Source organism: Rhea pennata, chromosome 3 (genome assembly GCF_028389875.1).
Source record: "Rhea pennata isolate bPtePen1 chromosome 3, bPtePen1.pri, whole genome shotgun sequence".
NCBI lineage: Eukaryota > Metazoa > Chordata > Aves > Rheiformes > Rheidae > Rhea > Rhea pennata.
In genome coordinates this window covers 26418416-26440378 of record NC_084665.1, presented here as the reverse complement: position 1 = coordinate 26440378, position 21963 = coordinate 26418416, and the positions used below count along the sequence as shown (strand labels likewise).

General features: G+C 41.7%; 1 protein-coding gene across 1 annotated transcript in view; it reads right to left on the bottom strand.

The window, feature by feature from the left end:
* The window catches only part of LPGAT1 (lysophosphatidylglycerol acyltransferase 1), a 67922-nt gene extending 50326 nt beyond the window's left edge, over positions 1-17596 (bottom strand). Inside the window, exon 1 of the mRNA XM_062571853.1 lies at positions 17321-17596. Coding sequence (XP_062427837.1) covers positions 17321-17558 — 238 coding nt within the window. The 5' untranslated portion in view covers positions 17559-17596. The remainder of the gene's footprint in view (positions 1-17320) is intronic.
* Between the last annotated feature and the right edge of the window lie 4367 nt (positions 17597-21963).

The window sequence follows — 21963 nt, the reverse complement described above, 5'->3', positions numbered from 1 at the left end:
CCTCTCAGAGGGACCTCAACAGGCTGGAGAAAAGGGCAGAAAGGAACCTCATGAGGCTCAACAAGGGAAATGTCAAGTCCTGTCCCAAGGGAGGAATAATCCCATGCACCAGGACAAACTGGGGGCTGACTAGCTGGGTGTAGCCTTGCAGAGAAGGGTCTGAGGGTCCTGGTGGACAACAAGTTGGACATGCACCAGCAACGCTCCCTTGTGGCAGAGGCAGCCAATGGTGTCCTGGGCTGCACAAGGGAGAGCATTGCCAGTAGGTCAACAGAGGCAATCCTTCCCCTCTACTCAGCCCTGGTGAGGCCACATCTGGAACTGCTGCATCCAGTGCTGGGCTCCCCAGTACAGGAGAGGCACGGACATACTGGAATGAGCCCAGCCAAGGCTCAAAAAGAACTGACTGGAGTATCTGACATATGATGAGGCAGAGAGGTAGGGCTGTTTAGCATGGAGAAGAGAAGGAGGTTAAATCAATGTGTATAAATCCTTTGGGGGAGGGGAGGGAGGAGGAGTAAAGAAGATAGAGCTAGACTCTTCCCTGTGGTATCCAGTAACAGTATAAGAGGCCTCACTCATGTGAGCCTCCACGCTGCATAAAAAGAAAGGGCAATACAGCACAGTCAGAGAGAGACAGAAGATGATGGGACGATGGCTGCACCAGTTGGACCAGAATGAACTCTTACAGACCTGCTGCTGGTTGGAAGACCGGCTGAACAAGTCCCATGGTCCCAACGTGCAAAGGGTGACCAGCATGAGTCATTAAAGCCACCTTCTAAATTGCAGTGCATTTCTTTAAAAAGAATTCTATCTAATCTCATTAGACATGTGGTCTTTAGACCATGGTAAGTGCAGGGTTTTATTCTTTTAAAGGACTTCAAAATATGGTAAAAATGTGTAACCTCTCATTCCTTGCCTTTCCTCTGTAAGCTTAAATACAAAATCTATAAATAAGCATCCTTGTAAGCACTCTGTAGCCATGTGTCACACTCTGAAGAGCCACTATTCTGGTAGGGATAGGAGGAGAGTTGTCTGATTTGTCAGTGGGTTTTGATTTTGTCTGAGGAAAGCAAATTAAAAAAATAAGTATTTCCTCTTTCTTTTTAAGAGAGAACTCTGAAAGCACACCCACTGTCACAGCTGTAAATTACTGCATCAAAGCAACAGCCAGAGCTGCTTTGCAGTCAACCATCTACGTAGTAAAATCTACCCGAGGCAGTATCACAAACTACAATAGTATTACCAGTTTCCTTTTGAGTCACTGGAAATGGTATGCATTGCTAATTTGATCCTGCTCCTGGAATTCCCAGTGATGGCAAGGAGTGTCATTCATAAGGTACTTTTCCTCCTCTGTTAAAGGGGCTCAAAAGGCACAGCTACTGCATCACACACTCTAAAACAGGTAACAAATGCGGGATCAAGGCAGGTCTTCCCAATGTGACTGAAAATACACCCAGGTTCAAGGTCCTAACTAATAGAACATTTTTTTAAAAAAATCAATCTCCAAATCAACTATTGTGGAAAATCTCTTTAAGGTAATGGTCTAGTCAAATCAAATGACTTGTGAAATATCAGTCTGGTTTCCTTCAGAGAAAAAAACTAGTCTTTAAAAACAGGAGAAGTGGTTGAAAGCCACTTTTGCAGCCTCAGTGGTTAACTGAGGATTGTGATCACAAGAGAAACAGAAAAAATGCAAGATGTGAACTAGTTGGTGTAGTGCAAGCCAGCTAAAGCAAACAATTCATCAACAAGCCAACCTACGGGACCACAGTACTCCCAGAGTTTCCACTCAACTTTCTGCTGCTTACAGAGCTGTGTATTGCAACATTGCAAGACTTTCTGTTAGGAAACAGAAATTATTCTCTATAGCATGGAACTATGGTCCGCACTGTGTAGTCCAGAAAAATATTAGTACTGGGGAAAATGAAAAAAGATACCACTGGGAAAAAAAAGAACATCCACAGGACAGAAACAAGCCTTCAAACAAGTAACTGAGGTGAACCTGTAATTCTTTTTCATGGGGGTGGGGGGAAGGAGAGAGAGAATAGCAGACTGTTATGGCTATAAAGAAATAGTGACAAGAATTATCTATAACCATACATAGGTAAGTAATTGGATGCCACCAGCAGGTTCAATCAGGTTTTCCCATAAGGGTACATAAAAGCTAGTGCTAACACATGAAAGTGGGTCCAAAGGACTTAATAATGACTATTTTCAGAGATTAGGCCTGTGGTAATCGAAAGGGATGGCTGCAACTTTTGCAGCTGGTTGTTCTATTAATTACACCTAGATAACACTATACTGCATGCTAAATGTTAAAGCCCTTACTGATCACTGTCAAAGGTAGTTTGAGGCAGGTTTAGAGGTACAGCTCTGAGAGGTAGCCCACTGTGGAACTTTCGCCTTTGTTACCGGTTTAGTTTAATGAGTTTTAATGGCTTAGACAATTCACATGATAAATGTGAATTCACATGACACAGTACAAAACTGGTCACTTCTCCAGCAGTGTGCCCTTTCTATGATAAAAACTAACCACATATGAGGCTGCATTAGCAAATGCCTAGCCAGCAGTTTGAGAGAAGTTATCATTCCCCTTGTTCTCACAGCTCACACATTCTCCCAGCTTGTGTGAGACCACATTTGGAGGACTCTGTCCAGTTTTGGATTCCTCAGTGCAAGAAGGTCATTGATTAATTGGGTTGAGTCCAGCGGACAGCCACCAAGACAACCAGGGTCTGGAGACCTAGCACACAAAGGGAGGCTGAGAGAGCTGGAGAAGAGAAGGCTAAGGGGGAAAAATATATTTACTGTCTTCAACTACCTGATATATGGTTATACAGAATATGGAGCCAGACTCCTTGGATGCCCAGTGCAGGTACAAAGGACAACAGACATGTTGCAGCAATGAGAAGTTCTAACCAGATAACGAAAAAAATTCTTCATAATTTGAAGATTTAAAGAGGTGCCAAGAGGCTACAAAGTCTCTATTCTAGGAGATATCCAGAGCTGAACTTGATAAGGTCCTGAGCAACCCAATGTAACTACAACACTGGTCCTGCTTTAAGCAGGAAGCTGGACCAGATAATATCAATCCAGAACATCTAGAAGCTTTTAGAAGAAAAATTTGTCTTTTCCTTAAAAAAAAAAAACCCTCAAAACCAGAAAAAAAACACCCAATAATGTGACATATTCCACAACTTCACTACAAAATATCCCCATACCATGCAATAGCAAAATCCTTCTGCTGATAGTAGAAAAAAAATTAACAGAATTTTGTTATCACCTATTGCACAGAAGAATGGAGAGGCTGGCTAGCAATGAAAACATGAGCTGGAAGTCATAATCTCAGAATTTCCATTTCTAACTACAAGTTTTAAATTATTGTATATTTTGGGACTACAAACCTTTTGGAAAGCTATACTACAGTGTCTTTCAAGTTAAACACATGCAGAATGCAGAAATTTGGTACCAGATTGCACTAAGAGGGAGAGCAATTTCTCATAGGCAATCAAGAGAGCACATCATTCTGGTGTGCTTGTACCTTGTCTAGAAAGCTAACTAATCAAAGGTTTTCTGGTACCCACAAATTTCTCTGCAGTACCTTGAGGTTTATCAGCTACAGGCACTAGAAAACTGTAATAGGACTGGAAGTGAGTGAACACTCTTTTATTTCAACAAGATGTAAAACTCACCTATAACAACCAAAATTCTGCATCCCTCTATACCAAAACTAATTAAGTTGGATGGTGAAAAGGCTTGATCAGACCCCAGGTGTTCAACTACTTCACTCTACAATGATACCAACAGGACTGGGAACAGCCAAGGATTACAGCCAAAAGGGTAAGAATCAAGAAGAGTTGCCAGAGTGACTACAAGAACTGAGGCCTCATGTTTGGGAATACGTGCTAAGTGTGGGGCGGGATGGGGGGGGGAACAGAATTAAACTATTAAGCCAGGAAACTGTCTCCTATTCTTCAAATTCAACTGGGCTTAGAAAAATGATTTTGCACATGTTCTCCTAAGTAAGAATGATTCAGAGAAACACCAGACTATCACCACTTTCTCCTCCTAATGAAAGCAAACTGCATAATTTTAATTACTGGCTAACAGTTCTGGTCAAGAAGATTAACAATACTATTACTGGAAATTAAGAATTTGGAGGTCATAAGACCACCCCTGAGGTCCAGCTCTAGTCATTACTATCTAAATTAACTTCAGCTTCCTCTTTGTATTCTTCATATCTTGCTTAAATCACTACAAAATGCTATTGATGCTGTGCCTTGTTGTATCACTGACATTTTCCAGCTTGGTTCATGATACACTATAAATAATCAACGCACAAAAGAAATGCTAGATGTATTTGGGCAACCTTTTATCTTTAGATTATCTCTCTTAAATGGCCTACATGGGAAAGGCAAAGGGCAATTACCGGCATTTGTTTGCTGTCTCCCTCCAGTGACCTCAGAACTGAGGAGCTTGTTTCCCTTTGAAGGGCATTGACTATTTAAACTTCCTCAACTTAGCCAAACCCAAATAGAGAAACAGAGCTACTGAGTGAGCAATCTGAGCAACCATAAGCACAGAAGTATAATCACACAATGCATTTTGAGATTGCAAGAATAGAATAAGTTGAACTATCACAAAAATCTGGGTACTGATCAAGCATGACTCTCTTCTCCCCTCACACACTTTTGTGCACTACTGAAATTCCAATGTGTTAGGATCATCATATACCATAAAACAGACCCAAGCAATTGGACATGTGGGAAAAAAAATTAAAATGAAAGGCATGCAAAGAAGCAAAAAATTAACTGGATACAGATGCAAGGAAGTACAAGGACAAACCTTTTAAAGGAAGCCTGGAATGCTTGCACCATTAGGTTTCCAGGACTTTACCAACAACAGCCCTCAAAACAAAAAAGTTGTAACATGAACAAAAACTGCAAACATTTCCCTTTGGACTTTTCAGATACTATGTCCATTTTTTCAGATAACAGATTTTATAAAGGATGGGAAAAAATAGTGTTCAGTTATCACAACTTTAATCAAACTAATTTAATAGTAAATATTAAGGTGGTAGTGGTGTAGTTTAACATAACAGCAGATTCCTAAATTCAATTTTATATTTCTGTGTATGTAAGTCTTATTATTAAAAGAGGAGGCCCCTGTAAATTTGCACAGCATGCTGTAAAACAGGTAACAGAATAATTCCAGCTGGGAACTTAAGCTGCAACAAATATTGGTACAAATACTGATACAACACAAAAAAAAAAAAATCCAAGCTAACAGATAGCTAATTTCTCATACTTAAATCCATGCCCCAGGTTATCCCACAGTAGTTTAGTGACCCTTACAAAATAAATGTGTCCTCACATTTCAGGTTGCCAGTAAGCAGAAGTCCTTTATTGTAAAACCGTAAGTGACACTTTAATGACACTCTCAGGCTGTTACAAATGAAGTAACCATAAGGAAAAAAAAGAAATCCCAGCCTCCCTCATTAGATTTTTCTGGCTGATGTATCTCAGAGAAGCAGCAGAGTTTGTTGTTCCTATTTTTTATACATATATAAAAGTTTAACACACAGAGACATGTATTACTATTACAAAAACAATCCTCTTACGCCTCTTATACTCACTGACAACCACATGGAATACCTTGGATTTGCGGGTGACTATCTCACTGGAAGTTTCAGGAGCGGACTTCTACTTTTTACCGACTTAAAATAGTCAGATTCAACACAAACAAATACATTCAAATATTCTGAACAGTGTGCTCTCGTATCTACCCTCCAGGTCCCAGTTCTGGAATATGCTCTTGCATGACAGTAATTCTGGCTTCTCCTCCTCTCTCTCTCTCTTCTCATTCCCCAAATAAAATACACATCTTCTAGGTTAAAAAAAAAAAAGTTTCCGTATAGTTTGGAAACAAATACTAAAAATGACATCAGTTGAGTGCTGGAAAAAAAAAAAAGAGAAGAAAGTTTCAAATGTTTCAATTAAAAATAGTAGAGCTACAGTCCTTCTGGAGAGCATCCCAGTAAAGGAATGAGACTTCTGAGTTGTGAAAGAGACCATGGAAGGCAGCTTCAATACTTTGAGCACGTCCAGTGTGCCACAGACTCAAGGATGTCTCCTTACGAATCTCAAAATCCCATTTTGCAACTAAAGGATTTAATAATCAGTAAATATCTACTGGCATTTTAAAGTACTTTATAGGTAACTTGTCATATTCTGCGACTACAAGCATCTTCGCACAATTACAAAGCACCTGTCAAAAACATTACAAATCACTTTCTCCTCAAACAAACTAAAAAAAGTAGGCAAAAATGAATGTATTCAGGCCAAACACTCACACAGAGTAAGAATTTGGTCAATACACTTCAAACATCAAATTCTGTTCATCCAGTCAATTCCTCTAGACTTCTGTCAAAGAAAACTCTGCCTCAAAATAAACCTAGCGAGTGACTGGACACCCCCAATTTACCACACTGTTTTCCCCAAATACCAGTAAAGAACAGTAATGAAACTGAAAAAGGAGGGATCGTGTCACCTGATATGGTTTGTTCTTTACCATATCAGCTACTCCAGTAACTCTTAACATTCCTACGGTGATGCACTGTGACACCATTCATGGTAACACCAACGTGGCTCAGCAATTAGGTGTAAGGTTTTAGCAGGCTGTTAAAATCTTTACAAAGAATGTGAGCAATAGAGAGAGAAAGATGCCTTTCCATATTTTCCTTCTCTCAGAAAGATGAGGAAACTCTGATGGGACAAAGGTCTTATGTAGTGTTTATTACATCTGCTTTACAGGCTGAAGGTCCTGGGTTCAAGCCCCAGTGGAACCAGCACCAGGAAATCTTTGGGAGGTTGGACTAGATGATCTCCAGAGGTCCCTTCCAACCTTACTGATTCTATGACATGCACCAGGGTCTTGTAGCTTTCTGTTGTATTAGTCTTGTCAAACTCCAGAAGCCCCATAAAAGCACCAGGCAATCTTTAAAAAGGTCCATGACAACAGATTTACCTGGGTAAATGCTTTGCAGTCTGTAATGTTCCTTCTTACATTGCTGTGTTAGGAGACGGACGTATTAGGTTTGATGACATGAATAAAAGTCTCAGATACTTAAAATATTCCTCCATTTATTTTCAAGTAATCCATTACATGGGAAAGGCTTAACAGACAGACTTCTTTTTTTTTTTTTAAAGCTATAGCCTCATCAGAAAACATTTTTACAAGTATGAACTGAATTTCATAGGGCCTTCACAGCATCTAAATGTTTATACAGGCCGTAACTATTTATTTTCAAGTAAAGCTGTTGCTAGGAGGGACAATAGCTGAATTTTTAGTAATGCCAGAGACAGGCACAGGAAATAAAAATGAATACATTATCTAAATGAAAAGAATGCATTTAGAAAGGAAACTGGCAGTTACCAGAGTTGGAATTTTGCCAGACCATCTATACATATATTTATGCACATCAAAGTAGACCAAATTCAGGCACGAAATTCAAGAGGCCACCTTTCTAATGTAATGCCTTCATGCGTGCCGCATGATAGTACAGACCATTCTTGATAGAATGTCACATCACTTCCCACCTACACCTTGCTCTCTCCAAGATCTCTCAAATACACCTTGAGCCTCATGTTTCCACATACCCCTAGGTCAGATTCATAACCAACTTTCTCTTTGGCTCTGTCTCGCCTACAGAAATGTAGGAATCGCTGTTTCTCTCAAGAGTTTCAGCTAGGTTGATGCACATCAACTCCTCCTTTTAGGAGGTTATGACAACCCTTCTTTAGATACAAAGCAAGTAGAAAGCCTTAAAACACACTTTAAGTCCTTTTAAGTTCTTTTACCACCTTATCCTTTTTTTCCTTAATATTTAGACTAAATAGGTCTACATAGACCTCTTGCATCTAAAAGGCTATGATAAACAATGTGGTTAAAATATCTTCTAAAGGAAGGAATGCTCCTTCACACACCTTCTGCCACTGCCAGGCTAGCAAATCGTTCCAGAAACAGTAGAAGTAATAAAGCCTCATTCCCAAAAACTTGTTGCTTAACCTTCTCCTCCGCAACATGTTGGACAAGACAAGGCAGCACTGTGGCCAAATCTGAAAATACATATGCACTGACTGGCCATACTGCAGGGGTCATATGAGTCGCACAGTTACCAAATTCTGTCTGATTTACCCTCAAATGAGGCACAAATGTGGGTCTCTCTTGTCTGCTCAGCTATTAGTTTTCATAAAACTTGCAAGAACATCATTATCTGTGAAATTTGAAACATCTGGTCAATTATCAGTCAAATTTGCAAGGAGAGAAATGAGAAGTATGGGAGTGGTGAGAGAAAGAGGAGATGATAAACAAGCAAGTAGCCAAATCCCATAACCAAACAACGCTAAAAACAGTCACTTACCTATCTACACATATGATAAAATACCCAAGCATCAACTTTGACATGAAAATAGTGTTCAATGGCCCACCTCAAATATCATCCTCAAAAACATAACTGATGCTTAAATAAGTAGAAGTATCTATTCTTAATGTTTTTTCTTAATTTTTTTTTCCAGTTGTGTCAAGCAAACACAGATACCAGACTTTCACAGGAACAGTACCTATTTGCAACTTGTGTGTGCTGGAAAACAAATGAAACTGTATTTTAAAAGCTCAGACAAATCCTCCTTTGACCACCAAAAGAAAAGAATTAAAAAAAAATAAAAAATAAAAAAGACCAATCAAGCCCTCATCCTAATAACTCAATTTTCCAGAAACTGCCTCCTCCCAAACCGCAGCAGCACTAGCCCTTGTCCTTAGAACACCATTTCTATTTTTAGATCTATGTAAGTGAGAAGCAGTAATAAAGCTATTAATCTTTCCCATCCCCATCTACCTGAATTACAAAATTGTGGTGAATCTCTAAGTAATCAAACTATTAGAATTGTTACACAGGGACAAATTTCTTATCTTTTATAACCATAACATTTAAACAAAAAGTTTCCAGATTGTATTGTATGACTCGAAAGAAGTGAGGTCATCAACACTGGGTATCTTGGAAAGTAAATATTTGTGAAAAGACATAATGAAAATATTTAAAAAAAAATAGGCACTGTAGTCTCATTAAATTTCATCAGGTCTAAATTTATTACCTTTCAATGAAATTAAAAGTCTCCTCCTTCACAAATACAGAGATCACTCCTTTCTATTCTACTCAATTTCACCTTGTAAATAGACCCAGTTCAGTTCCAGTTCAAGTGTGAATGAAATTGTTCCAATCTGATTTCAACTTGAATTAATGAACTTCTCACCACTTTTAGAGCCCCCTCTTAATTGCTTTGAAGCTATTGAGAGAAGAACAGCAAAAGGTGAAGTCGAACCTCTGATGTCTTTCACCTTATTCTCCATCTTGTTCTTTATGTATTTTGTAATACGATGTATTAGTTATGCACCCAGCCAACAGTTCCACTGAGCTCTCCATCACAATACTAATCACTATCCTAAACTGCAGCTTAACTTAAATATTTATTACTTTGGACTGGTCAACACAATTTCTCCAGCAATTTGTTGTCTATTCACACAGCTTAACTACTTTTGAAGTTCTTCACATTTGTCTCTGTAGCTGACAAACAGCTAAGCATACACAGTTTCAGAGGAATCCCACTGCTAAGCTTTCACCAGCACAAACCATTAGGTTTATTTATTCCTTTATCAACCAGTTTTCAATTCACAGCAACTCTTTACTCTCGCTCTGTGTTTAGTTTTCCTCTCCAAAGGAACTTTGCAAAAGGTACTTTTCCAGTCTAAATAACACTAGCCAAACAATAAAATAGTAGAAAAAGGTGGGATTTAAATCACATACTAGAGAACTACCATTCACAAGACTGCTGTCTTAAATGGAGGCCATTAGCAATAGTTTCACAAATGTTTTAATACTGGTACTGCCAGCTGACTCTTCTGAGTCAGGTCATCTTTCTCTTTGCAACTCATTTCATCTTCTTACACCACATCTGCACAATCAACTAGGTTACATACTGGATGAGGTTTTTTCTTTTTTTTTTCTTTCTTTTTTTTTTTAAGCCGTTCAGCCCTCCCCCCCCCCAAAAAAATGGGGGGTGGGTAGTTTTAGTGTGGATCTGGGCCATGATCCAGATCATCACATAACCATTAACACATGTGGCCAATGAAAACTGAATAAGCTGTGCAAGGATGAGACCAAAAGGCTGGGACTTTTCAGTGGTACTATCTGCTTGAAATGTTTGTGAAAAAAATACAGCCTTGCATGCAGAATCCCTCACTGGTGTCACAGAGCATTTTCAGGCATGCAAACACATTGGCCTTATTTATTTCAGCAACTGCAAATATAAACGGCTGGAATATTATCTTGATCATGGCGACTACAATAGCAGTGCAATTACACACCTTCGTAAACCAGCTGAAACGTCATCTTATGCATTAGATTTTTTACTCCGCTGTAGTAAACACAAGCAGATTACGTATCTTGGAGCTATATTTTGGCTCAGATTGCACAGGAAAGTTACACCACTAAGCTTATATTCCATAAAAGATTTGCTAGCTGCTCTTCCTAATCAAGGTTGCACAACTCTTCCATTTTTAAGATCCTATTTTCAGCTGCTTAAAGCCTTGCCAAACTCACTTTTGGCAAGACGTCTTTCTCGCACATACACCTGACAAAGAAAGGGAAAGTGATATATTTCGTCCGACTTTCATTCTAAAAAAGTAATTTTGCAGAATAAAGTAACAGAGAAAAATGGGTTTATCCGTGTTAAGCATGGATTTTTTACTTCAGTTTTCTTGAAAAACTAAAATTTCTATGCTTTAGAGCAGTTACGCTAAATATACAAGAATGAGAAATTACTTCTCTGATATCAAGGCATAATGCAAAGGCATAATGCCTTCTCATGTTCCAGCTCAGACCTAATTGCATTTTAAGAGTGAAAAAAAATTCCTACTTCATACACTCTGCAAAGTATCGAGAGATAAACAGTTTAACTCCCTAAGATTCTGTTTCTCTTCCAGATTAGAGATGGACAAGACTTTCCCCGCAATTACTTGGCATGCTTCCTAAGAGCCTAGCATAAAGAAACAGCATAAAAAAAAGGTACAGAAAACAGGGAGACATCTCACATGTATTCTTAGTCCTATCCTTCCAGGCACTCAACAAGCAAAAGTAAAATGACTAGCATGAAGAGATACATTAAAAACAAAGTCAGGCCTAGAAGAAGTAGGAGGAATGAAAACACATCACACAAATAGCAAACTCGGCCCTAAGCAGGAAGGGAACCCAGAATTACCACAACTTTGTATTCCTTCGGCTGCTAGCACATAAGCCAGTGCTGGCATTCCACAGGCATTCCTTGATTTAAAAATAAATCATTTTCCTTCGCACCCTTCTCTACTCATATTCTTCAGTAATGTCACCTTTACTACCTTTATGTAGAAGTGCCAGCTTTGGTATGCCTTAAACACTTTCTGTTTTATCCAGAGTAGGTGAAATGCAGAAACAGTGATCAACCTATGCTAAAAAACAAAAAAGGAAACAAATAGCAAGAAACAACAAAAATATCACTAGCAAAAAAAAAAAAAAAAGAAAGCAATGTGTGCTTTTAGTCTAAGTTTCTGTGCCAGCAGGCAGTAGTTACAAAAATTAAATATAGAGGCCATTTCAATACCTAATCTTCTGGAGTGGCCCTTTCTAGTTAAATGATGCAAGAGGAAAACGAAAGATAAGCCTACTTCTTTTGACACACTGCTGACACTAGATGAACTACAAAGCAAAACTATGGTAAAGCCTGTTCATGTTTCAAAAAAAAAAGAGAGCTGGGAATTTCCTGGAGTGATTTCATACATTATTAAAGCAGGACAAGGGTCCTTGTATCGCAACCCCTTTTCCAGACACACACAGCATGTGCACAAAGAGGTTTACAGTAAGTTCACTGTACTCCTACTCCTCACCCTCCTCTTACGTAAAGATACAGTGAACCTTTGCTCCTAGGCCACAGTAGAAATAACTCCAATGTCTTAACTCGTTCAACTCATTCAACTCTGCCTATCAAGGTAGCTCATAAATTACATACAAATTCCCTTGACAAATAGTAAAATAAGTTCAAAGATCTCAGTATAATCTACACATAAATTATGAACATCACAGAAAGCTGCATTTAAAGCCAAAGATTACCTAGAAATTCAACACCTAACAAAACCTAAAAGTTTCTGTCTGATATGCTGCTATCCAAACCTACTGGAGTCAGATTAGGTGTCTTTGTACATTCAAACAAGAAAAATAGAACAAGAACTGCTGTGTTTTCCCATTTCACACACCACCTGACTTTCCCCTCCACACACAAGTGGTGATCACTCCTCAAAATGAAATATTGCCAATTAAAGTTATAACTGCAGGGAGAAAGGAGAGTAGAAAATAATGGTCGGGCTGAAGGTATAGATAGGTGTCCTGAAGTAATATCTTACGTCTTATTTTGGGGAAAAAAAAAATATTTCATCTCATCTGCTGTTTCCAGCTTCTGTTACACTTCTGCCCAAAGCACAGGGCCAACCAGACACAAGAAGCAGAGCAGGCAACATGCACATTCTTCCCACCAGTGCAGTGGTATTGCACACAAGAGCGATTCCACCTTTATCTTTTACAATTGTAGAAGGCTGAACTAATCTTTCTGCTAAAAATAAGAAAAAGAGTTACAAGTCTGTCAACTAGTGAAATACAAATTAAGACAATTTTGAATTATAGAAAAAATTAGATGGCTGCTGGAAAAAAAAATGGTGATGACAACCAAACAAGTCAGCCAACAAATTTTAAAATAACTGAGGAGACAAAGAAGGGAGGACCATGCCTAAAAAATCCAAATTTTAATTTTACTGCACTTAGTTGAACATAAAAGGAAGGAGGAAAACTCCTCACCTAACAGAAACAAAATATTCTTACAGTACTTTTTAGACATCATCTTCCTCGCTGATACAGAATAGTAACAGGCAATTCCACTTCATTAGTTCACCCTTTCCTAAGCACTGCATCACGATGCCAGCAAGCTTCCTCATCCTGCCAGGGTTTTTTTGATGGTATCGGAAGTATGTAACTCTTCCTTTCCTCAATCTCAGGCTCAGCAGCTTGTCTAGTTTTATTGCAAAACCGTGTTCCTTGGCAAGAGGCTGGCACAGAGGGCCCTCCTGAGTTGCTCCCTTCCTCCTCGGCTGCTGGAGCACAGCACGCTGCAGGCTCGACCTCTCCCAGGGTGCAGGCGCCCTTGTTGACCCCACCAGGAGAGAGAAGCCGCGGAGAGCCGGGGCAGGCAGCCGAAGGGGGACACTCACTCGCCCCCAGCTCCTCCCCTTCTCCACGCCCGAGCTGAAGGCCGGGCTCACAGCGCTGCGCCGGGCCGCGGGTCTGAGCTGGGCAGTGTTGAGTCAAGCACCAGATTAGCATCATGAGCACCAGGACTGCATTGCTAACCAATTACTCCCCTATTGCATAGACTTCTCACTCCCGTGTCGCTACATTGCCCAACACCACTACGAGCCAACGCCACCTTTTGCAGGAGAAGACAGTAAAAACAGTTTGATTAAACATTTTTAAGCCAAGGAAGCTTTTGTTCTACGAGCCCTAACTATTTTTAGCAATTTGATTAGATACAAGGATATTAAACTTTAAGAAGGAATAACTACTAGCCCAGAGAAGTTCAGATCCAGAAGATAGCTGCTTCAAAACCAGTTTTGTAGGTGAGCAAAGGTCATTACAGATTTACCTCCACAGATATGCTCCATCTCCCACCCATTACATCTACTGTGCTGCTCCATAGCTTGTTTTACATGTATATTAAATGACAAATTACAGTATATACCATGAATATGTAGTTCTCCAAATACTGCAAGGGAACTTAAAAAAATCCCACAGAATAGTACACAGTAAGTTAAGAAAATAAGGTATTTGTCAATAAAGGATCAAACACTCTTGAGTTTACCTTTTTTGGAACACATCTTACAACAAAGGCAGGAAAATATTTAGATGTGCCTTTCAAATCGCACTAATACGCAGATTTTGAGTGCCCTAACAGGACAGCTCCTACAAAGAAAACAATACATTTGCACAAAAAGCTTTAGAAAAGAGAGGGGAAGCTGCTAGCCTATCTGAACATTCATCATAAAAAGATACTCAGTTTCCCTTTTTGTAAGAAACACTATGGAGTTCAAGAGAACAACATAGATATTCATCATACTCTGCCCTTTAAAAATCAAAGGCAACCAATTACAGCCAAGTTCTCTGTCATACTTGCATTTTAAGAAGAAAGATTACGCAGAGGGATCTTTACAATTTCTCTTCCTATTCCTTTCTCTATTTTGCTTGCTCAGTTATACTCTTTATCTCTTTACGTAACATCAAGTGCATCTGCAAACAGAAACACCTACGTTTATCATAAAGCACAGATTAGAATTGCTGATACAGACACAGCTCATGTAATTTCTCTGCAAGTCCTTTAGGATCCTAACATGAAAGCACAGGTTCTTACAGGGGCAGAGGGGAGAAGGGCAGACCTAGCTCCTAAGTTTTCTTCAGCTGTTACAGCTTTCTTCAATAAAACATACTAACAATCTAGCAGCTCTAGCAAAGCAAAGAAGAAAAACTAAAACTCACTGCAGCATTTATTGCTGAGCCCTCTCCTACAGACTATACACAAACCTGCATGAAAAAAGCTCTGCCCGGAGTCTAGTTTCCAGGCTAAGTCTGTAATTATAAACGGTTCATGTAATTTCTTACCCAATGAAGAAAAAAAAAAAGAAAGAAAAAGAAACAGCTTCAACACAATGATTGAAGCAGAACACTATCTCCAATTAAAAAGCAGGTAAACTTATTTAACTGATTACCCTCTGAATCAGGGGGGAATCAATCCACCAACTGTTCTCTGCTCTGCTGGTCACAAAAATGAAAAAGTCCTTTATCTTCTCAATGAATTCATACATACCTATTATCTTTTATTTACTTCCACAAAGATGGAACATATTGAAGCTAATCTTTGACTTAGTTTGGGGCATGGAAGATAGAAGTATGCTGGAGCAATGTCACCTTGAGATGTACCACTGCAAATTTCAGACACTTAGGCATTTCAGTTCTGAATTAACATACATCATACTCTGCAGAGGGAACAAAGCGACAGTATTTTATAAAGTCTATCAGTCTGGAAATAGGCATATAAATCACTTTGTTTACCTATATTAAAGCCACAAAGATATATTTTCCAGGTTTATTCTGCATGTAGTGGTGAGCATTGATAAGGACAAAGAAATAAGCTATTCCCTCTATTTTGTAGCTTTTGGTATAAAACATGTTAATGTCTTCATATCAAATAAGAAAATACATTTAAACTGAGACTTCTTACTAGCATTTGCTTAAAATTTTCCCCAAAACAAAAGCCATGCTGCGTACTGGAAAGTGAAGAGAAGGGCCTCCTTACCCATATACCATCCCAGAAAACACTTCTGTGTAGCTGTTTGTAAACGATACTTCAAATAAACATACTAAGACATTTCAAGACTGTAAAACAAAGAATTTCAATTTTCAAGATACATCAGCAACACCAATCAACAGACGCTTCAAGAAGACTCTAGGATATGCAGATCATGCTAAGACCATTTTCCAAGCAATAGGCAAAAGAAACCACACAGTTCTGCAGTCAGCAGTAAAAGCTATCCCAAACAAACTGCCTTCAAAATTGACAACCATATTGTCATGGGACAATGGCTTGAATTTTAGTTATCACATTCAGTATACGCAGAGTGTACACAGGGTCGTATGCTGTATGACTTTAATGTTACCATTATGCCGATAAACTTTCCCATTTCCAATTCAAAATACACCTTGAAGCACCTTGAAGATCAATCCTTCCTCCTGGAAGGACTTTGTTTTTAAAGGCTTAAAGCAGGCATTTAAAATGTATCTGCCACTGCAAACACTATGTGGACTTCTTTTAATGAGCAAATATAAGAAGATTTTTAAAACAGCGTATCTGGAAAAGCTTGAGCTGTACCAGGCAAGGCAGTTTTGAAGCAATGCAATGTTTGCAATAGTTCTAGCCCGACAGACCAGAAACTAGCTTGCTGCTGCCACCATCTCCTTAAGAAGCACTGGAAGCTCACCTAGAATATCCACAGAAACTCTGTGCATCTCGGAAAGGCACATGACAGGGTACGAAAAGGCATATTATCACAGAGGCTTCAGCTCTTGTAGCCTAACAAAAAGAGCGCTCCATCTGGATCAACACTGACTTTCTCACTAATCAGGAGTCTGACCAGACTCCAGAGCTGTGTGTTCCCATTCCTTTTTTTCCTTGTTTACATGGACAAGACCTGCAGATGCATCCTGGGCAGAAGAGAGGGAAAGAATTTTAGGAGGGCTGTTCATGTTTCACACCCAATAGAGTCATTTTTTCCCCTTTCCAAGGTCTAAGCACATATAAAGAATTGGTGGCTGTTGCACCAAGTGCAGTAGCCAGGATGAAAATCACTGTATTCAAGGTCAAGAGCCTTCCTTAATATTTCAGTTCAGTCTGTCATCTTGATGAGCCTATGAACACTAGCAAGTAAAAATAAGTTCAGTAATAATTGCAAAGCAAGCATGCAGAGGAAAAAAAACCTAGAGACTGCATAATCAGCTCTGCTAACAGTAAATGAAGTGCCATTTAGTCAAGAAACATTTTATATATTGCTGTTCCTATAAAAGAAGTTCCCTCCATTCTGAAGCAGCAGAAAAGACAGCCACTGTTGCAAGGAACAGAAGATCTACTCTTCTGAGATGAGCTTCGTGTCAAACTCCTCAATCTTGTGTCCTGATAGTTTTAAGTGCAAATGATTTAGAGATGCATGTATTTAAGAAAGCTTGTTCATACTCAGAAGTTGAGCTATACTGGCCACATACACAGTGCAACCAGCTCTGTTTTGAAGAGCTGCATGTCTCTCATATAATACCAAACCAAAGTGACCTAGGAACTTAGGAGAAAGCACACTTCTGGTTATACTAAAATGAAATATTGACTGAGAAACTCTATCACTTAAAGCACATCAGGAGAGATTTGTAGTTATGATTTTTTTAAAAAAGTTTCAGAATACTTAGCATCTTGAAACAGAAATACAATAATTCATGTGAGTAAGAAACCTGGGGGGGGGGAACCCCAAGTATCCCCTGTATTTACATATTGCCCTATACACCCCACGCTAAAACATCACCGTTTTACTCTTTGCCCCCGTTTTATGCTTGTTTTTTTTCCCCCTTAAGTTCAGGGGACGCGCTTACCTGTGTATCCTGCCCACCAGCCCCAGGAAGCCACCATGGCCAGGAGCCATTTGAAGAGCACTCCTTCGACGAGCCAGAAGCGCTCGCAGTCCAGCGCTCGGAGCGGCTGCAGCACCGCCAGGTACAAGATGTAGGACGGAATAGCCACCAGGTTGTTGGCCACCATGAACCCGAAGCGCAGGAGCGCTTTCACAAAGGCGCAGCCCGCCCGCCGCGCCCGCGCTAAGGCCACGGCCATCCCTCAGGGCAGCGCCGGCGCCCGCGGCGGGACCGTCCTGCGGCGAGACGGGAAACGAGGCGACAGTTACTGCCCGGCCCGGCGCGGCGCGGCGCGGCCCGGCCCGGCCCGGCCCCTCCCCGCGGGGCCGCTACCGGCGCGCCCGCCCCGCGCGCGCCCGCCCGGCCTCCATCTTCCCCCCGAAAGGGCGGCGGGCGCTAACGCGGCCGCCGCCGCCGCCCGCCCCCGCCCGGCGGGAGCCGGCGGCCCGCGCTGACAGGAGCCGGGCCGCGCCGGCGGCGCTCACCTCCGGCGGGGCGGCGGCGCGGCGGCGGAAGCGGCGGCGGGGCTGGGGCGGCTGGGCCCGGCGGCGGCGGCGGCGGCGGCTGGCGGCTGGCGGCGGCTCATGGACCCGGGGGCGGCTGGCGCGGCCGCGGCAGCGCTACTCGCCCTGCGGCTCCCTGCGGAGAGAGGGGGGCGGGCGGCGTGAGCGCGGGGGCCGGCGGGGAGGCGGGAGCGCCGGGCGGGCGGGCAGGCGCAGACCGCCGGTTCGCCTCGGGGCCGCGGGCCGCGCCGCGTCCCTTCGCTCCCCGCCGGCCCGGCCCGGCGCGGCGCGGCCCGGCGCGGCGCCTACCTCGGCGGCGCCGCCGCCTCCGTCCCCGCGGCGCGCCGGGGGCTCACGCCGGCTGCCGCGGCCGCGCTCCCCGCCGGCTGCGGGCGCTCCCCCGCCGCGGGGCCGGCGCTGCGGCGAGCGCCGCCCCCGCCAGCCGCCCCCCTCCGCCGCCACACACGCACGCAGGCACGCGGGACGGGGCGGCCGCCCGGGGAAGGAGCTGCGCGCCCGCTGCGCGGGGCCGTGGCAGCGCCCCGAGCCGCTGCTGCGCGCCGGCTCTCCGCTCCTGCGCTCGCCCGGTCCTAGAAACGCTCCGCAGAGCTCCGGCGTGGCTGTCGGGTGAACACGGAGAAGCCGTACAAAGCTGAGGCTGGAAGGGGCTCGCTTGGCCCACGCCTCTGCCCCCCTCGAGGCAGCCCCACGCCGGCCCTGCCCGGCCCCACTGCGCGGGGGGACTCTGCCTTCTGTCTAGCCGGGCTGCGCCCTGTTGCAGCGCGGGGCTGCGGCCTTCTGCCCTTCCCCGGCGCACGTCTGACGAGGGTCCCACCTTCCCGAGGGGCCTTGCCCAGGCCTCAGGAACGACCCCCTTTCCGCAACCTCATCCACGTTACTCGTAAGCTGAGCGGAACTCCTTGTGCAAGCGGTTTTAATTTGGTTTAGGTTCTTACTCAATGGCAGCTGATGGGAAAAACCCAACATGCCTTCAGGAGGAGGTGTGCACAAAACCGGAAGGTCGTTTGTGCTGAAAAATGAATTTTTCAAACCATACTACTTAGACTGAAAAATACACTGCTTTCATATACGAACCATGCCATTTTAACCCAAGTGTACTGCTTCTAAATAATGAGTCTTCAGGGATGATTGTATGATCAACAGAATTAAATCCAAACCTCCGCTCCAGGAAGCAAAGTTGTTGTTGCAGATAGGTTTCATTTTAGAAACGCAAACAACCAAATGATGCCATCATGTTCTATTTGAGCAAAACAAAACGAAAATTGCTGACCTTCTTGACAAAGAGGACAAGTCTTGCATAAGTGTTTCCAAGCCTGGGTGTTTTTCTGTCTATGTTATTTTTATTACTAGGCTAAATCTGACAGTTGCGTTCAGAAATTATGATAGAGTTGGCTGTAGCTGTTCTGAAGCGCTACCAGCTTCAGTAAGACTAGTTTGTTTTCCCCTCTCACACGAACAACTCCCGAGTTGAACTAATTCTCAATTCTTGAACTAATTCTCAATAAAATGTTGCTTCAAAATCTTCAGGAAGAGAAAGGGTAATTGTTAGGAAAAAAATTAATGTTACATTTTCATTTTTAGATCCCAACAGCAAAAAGATGACATTATTCTAAGATGAAAAGCATGGATTGTGATTTATTTTTGTATTAATGGAGGCTATTAATCATTGTATTCACACTGGACAATTTGGAATAATGTTCTCAAATACGATGCATCAAAATGAGGGATTCTGCAGAAATTAAGACAGACAACTAATGAATTAGGTAATTTATACTGCAGAAGAGACTTGCACATGGGGAAGCAGACAGACAAAGCATTCTTTGTCAGAGTGACTGCCTTAAAGCTTAGGAAGCTGTGGTTAAACATTTTGCTGAATGAGCTAATAGCAAAGACCCACCCCTGTTCCTCATTTCCTGGCTCTCCCATGGACAACCTCTGTCCTAGGAAGCACACACAATGAAATACCCCTCGTAGATCTTGGGAAGGCCGCTGTCCGCCGTTCAACGTGTAGCTCGGAAGAATCAGTTCTAGTATAAAGTAACGCATACATGTACAGATCTTGCTACTACTGCAAATAAACAGTAATAGCGGACTTTTTCATTTGGCCAGTAACTGTTAATGCTGATGCTCAACAGTTTCACAATACAGTTTTTATTCTGATTTCTAGAGGCAAAAAACTGAGAAATTGTGAGCTTTTATAACATACAGTCTGTCATTTTAGTTATTACAAAGGCAAAAAGAAAAAAAAGTAGTATTAAAGAGCTCTCGATTTTCGGCCTTTTAAACTATTTCTCTAACGCTAACATATTTTTTGACTGAATACCCCCTGTAACTATGTCTTTTCCAAGCTTGCAGACAGTATTGACAGTGATGTCACTACTGATCATTGTAAAAATACATTTTAAATGTGCTTATTAGCTGTTAGATAGATACAGATAGTAACATCAGGGCTATGAGGTGATTAACTGATGTCAAGGATTGCTGGAGCAGATAATTAAATATTGGAGTTCTCTTCCACCCCGCCTCCCAAAAATACCCACTGACAAAAAGCACACAAAAAGGTTAGGTGTATTAATGCCTGTATGGGAAAATAGGGAAAATAAATTCTCATTGAAAGGGGGAGGGTTGTTAGAAAATAAAAAACAAATTCATCTGTTACATTTGGACAATTACTTTAAAAAGTTATTGTAAACAGCATATAAATCACTGCAAGCGAACTGCATGATCTAGAAGTTTCTTAGTTCACACAGACTAGATTTGATCATTGTGTTTGCCTACAAGATTTAAGTCAGTTTTTAGTGATAAAACCATGGGAGATTTTTGGAGAAGATACTATTTTTTTGTTTCTGGGTACACTTCAAGAAGTTATGAGTCGTTGAAGGCCTGAATTCACCATTCCATAGCACCCGTTTGCATTCAGACTTTGCAGCGACATTAGAGCTGCCTGCAAGCCTAGCTGCGAGGAGAGAAGGCACTGCAGACATTCAAGCAGTCCACAAGTCGGAGGCAGGGATTGCCGTAATGAAATCCAGGTTCAAGGCTATAAATACCAAACCAGCTAGAAGACTTGTTTCTGGAATTCTGAAACAGCAGGTTTGGGAACGCTTTTGAACCTCTAGCTGGGTCAAAGTCTGTGAGACAAAAAGCTGGTCATTTATCTTGACCAGATTCAGGCAATTCTCCCTATTTGCTTTTCTTATAGCAAACTGAAGCCACAAATACTATATGGTCTGACAGAAAAAAATGAAGAGGTGCTAGAACCAAAAATGCCCTTAAAAATCACAAAGGCCTGCCTTGCAGAGAGCAAAGACGAGAAAACAGCCTCCAAAAATTCAGAGATTCTGTAGAGCAGAATCCAACCTCTAAGAGCAACGCACTACTTGGAAAATTGCACAGAATTAAAAAAAAAAAAAAAAAAGAAAAAGGCATGAGAAAAGAGGAGAGTGGAAAACACTGACAGGGAACTACAAGAACAGGAGCATACGCAGAGTGCAGACTGCTGAAAGGCACGTAACATGAGATAAGGCATGTTACTGAAGGGAGGATAATTCTAGAGAGCAGCTCAAGTGAATCAAGCAGTTAGTGTTGGATTTAGAAAAGTGAAAGTTTAAGGAAATACCAAGAAAAAAATTGCAATTAGGTTTTCCATAGGCTGCAATAAAGAAAGAAGGGAAAGGAACTGCTAAAAATCAATCCATAAAGGGAGGAATTTGTGGGCCCTTAAAAGGAGAGAAAGAGAAATCTGCTGCCTTCTATTCTGAGCCACTTATTCATGAAACTGAGGGTGTAAAATATTGTGGGTTTGCAGGATTTTTGCATTCCTGTCCTCAGAACATCAAGGATTTTATTCATTTTCACAACAGTAATGGTTAATCTTTCACTAATATTCTCCAGCACTAGCTTCCATTTTATCTTCTGTACAAGAGGTAAAACTACCTCTATTCTCCAAGTAAATTCTTAACTCTAAAGGATAATGTTATCAGCCACTCCATCTCCACCACCTGTGCCTCAAGAGGAATGGAGAAAATATGCTCGTTAAATCTCTTTGAACCGAGTGGCAAGTTGTCCTTACTGCCTTTC